Below are 2,516 nucleotides of genomic sequence, written 5' to 3'. Positions count from 1 at the left end.
AGAGGTCATCATCATTATTTTTGTTATAAAATATACATAACATAAAGTTTACCCTTTAATCGTATTTAAGTGTGTAATTCAGTGGCAATAAGAATATTCACAGTGTTGTGCAACCATCACCGCTACCATTTAAGCAAAAGTTTAGAAGACAAATTTTAATGATTCAGCAAAAAGGAATTTGATTCCCTTTTAATGTTGAATATATTCCATTATGTTGTATGTACCACATTTTGTTCATCTGTCAGCGGACTACCTACTATTTTTGACAGTTGGTGAGTTTTCAGGTCAAATACATAAATCATTAATTCATGATGGGATCAAAAGTTTGTTGATCCCGAAAGTGAGTTCATAAATGACCAGTGATGTGTGCTCCACACCAGTGAAAGCTCCTCTCACCTTGCTATTAAATGGAGCATTGGGTGTAATTTGAAATGTTAACCCTTGAGGTAACTATCTCAGTACTAATCACTTTCTTCTTTTTTCTGTTACAGATCCAGACTTTACTTACCTAGGAGGTATTTTAAATCCCATCCCAGGTTTAGTATATTACCACTTTTTCCTCATGGCATGTTCGATCAATCTTATTTTCCTTTGAACATTATTCATTTATTCTTTCTAGATTGCCAGTTTGAGCTCTCAGGAGCTGATGGAATAGTGCGTTCTAGTCAGGTAGAACAAGAAGAGAAAACAAAACCTGGCCAAGCAGTTGACTGCATATGGACAATTAAAGCTACACCAAAAGCTAAGGTATTGTTATGTATTGAGTCACTTCAGAGAAGAACATAGTATGACATGATTTGCAAAATGTGTCATTTTGATTTGTTCAAATATTCGTTAACTATATAACTGATATTACAACTTCTAAAAATTTTTATTTTAGTCACCTCATTGGGTACCTACTAAGATCCCAGCACTGTTATAGCTAAATAAAGTGAAATATAAATTTCAGGAATATTACACATACATAGGGAGTCTTAATTGTAAAAGATTAAGATTCTTGAAATCTATTGATGCCTAATTGTCAAGTGTAAGTGTTGATTTATGTGATTATAGATTAATAAAAATATTTTTTATGGAAGAAAAATAGATTGCAGGAGGTTAAAGTGTGTTCTCAGAGTTTACAGGGTTGGTCGTAGCAGTCTAAAAACCAAAATCACAAATATGTTGAGTCTTTGTTTTGTATTCTTATCTTGCTGTCGTCTGCTAATCATGTAAAGCTTTTATTGGAAAGTACTGCAGGGAAAGAAAGTTTTTAAATAACTGTGACAGACTGAGATTGGTTGCTTTTAATATATACTTCTAGGAATATCACCAGAGTTAAGATTATATTTAAAGCGTGTGTGAAAAAGAGAGAAAAGGAGAGTGAGGGTCGGAGAACATACCTTTAAAGAATTGTAAAAATTACGGTGGAGCACAGTGGCTCACACCTGTAGTCCCAGCAACTCAGGAGGCTGAGGTGGGAGGATCGCTTGAGCCCAGGAGTTGGAGGCTGCAGTGAGCTATGATCACATCACTGCACTCCAGCCTGGGTGACAGAGCATGACCCTGTCTCTTAAAAAAAAAAAATCAGATTGACAGTTATGGATGGTTGTACAATGGATTATATAACCTAAAAACTCACCTACTAAGAAGCACTTGGAAATGCTAGGTAAGTTATAACAAATACTCTTTTAAAAGCATATGTAAGCTCCAAAAAGGATAATTCTTATGGACTAAAAGTAAAGAGATGTAACTATAAATTAGAGCCATAAATTGAAATTAATATTACAGTGCACCTGGATGATTTCAATAAGCTGTTACTGCTCAGGAGTAGACATGCCAGGAACTTGGTTTTAATTCCTACACTGAGAAGAAAAAGGCCTAGAGTCCATGGGACCTTTGTGAGATTTCTTTACATAAAGCTGGAAACCTCAAAGGGAGATTGATGTGAAAGGGTAGATTAGAACAAATTTTCCACTGGCATATACTGATGACAAAGAAACTTGTTTTTCTGGGCTTGGTCTCCGGTGAGGTTGAGGCCTCCACTAAACTTTATATATAGAAATCTGCCTTTATTAGGGTTTGGGATATGAATTTACATTCCCTGCTCAATCCAGGAATCACTAAGTTCAAAAATTAACAAAATGGCTGGACACAGTGGCTCACGCCTGTAATCCTAGCACTTTGGGAGGCCAAAGTGAGGATCACTTGAGATCAGGAGTTCGAGACCAGCCTGAACAAGAATGAGACCTCGTCTCTACTAAAAATAGAAAAATCAGCCGGGCGCAGTGGCACATGCCTGTAGTCCCAGCTACTTGGGAGGCTGAGGCAGGAGGATCACTTGAGCCCAGGAGTTTGAGGTTGCTGTGCACTAGGCTGACACCACCTTACTGTAGTCTGGTCAACAGAGTGAAACTCTGTCTCAAAAAAAAAAAAAAAATTAAAATGGTCTTGTGCTCATAAAACCTTAGAGGCAGGCCGGGCGCGGTGGCTCACGCCTGTAATCCTAGCACTCTGGGAGGCCGAGGCGGGTGGAT

General features: G+C 37.6%; 1 protein-coding gene across 2 annotated transcripts in view; it reads left to right on the top strand.

Annotated features, from left to right (window-relative positions):
• The window catches only part of NETO2 (neuropilin (NRP) and tolloid (TLL)-like 2), a 68,675-nt gene that overhangs the window by 19,390 nt on the left and 46,769 nt on the right, over positions 1–2,516 (top strand). Inside the window, exons 5-6 of one of the 2 annotated variants that reach the window (XM_012653968.1) lie at positions 492–536; positions 620–747. In XM_012653968.1, the coding sequence (XP_012509422.1) occupies positions 492–536; positions 620–747 (173 nt within the window). The remainder of the gene's footprint in view (positions 1–491; positions 537–619; positions 748–2,516) is intronic. The other variant, XM_012653969.1, reaches the window with a different exon arrangement.

The sequence above is a fragment of the Propithecus coquereli genome, unplaced genomic scaffold, assembly GCF_000956105.1.
Source record: "Propithecus coquereli isolate 6110/MARCELLA unplaced genomic scaffold, Pcoq_1.0 Scaffold436, whole genome shotgun sequence".
Taxonomy (NCBI): domain Eukaryota; kingdom Metazoa; phylum Chordata; class Mammalia; order Primates; family Indriidae; genus Propithecus; species Propithecus coquereli.
Note: the sequence above shows the minus strand (reverse complement) of the source record. Positions and strands in the feature narration are given on the sequence as shown.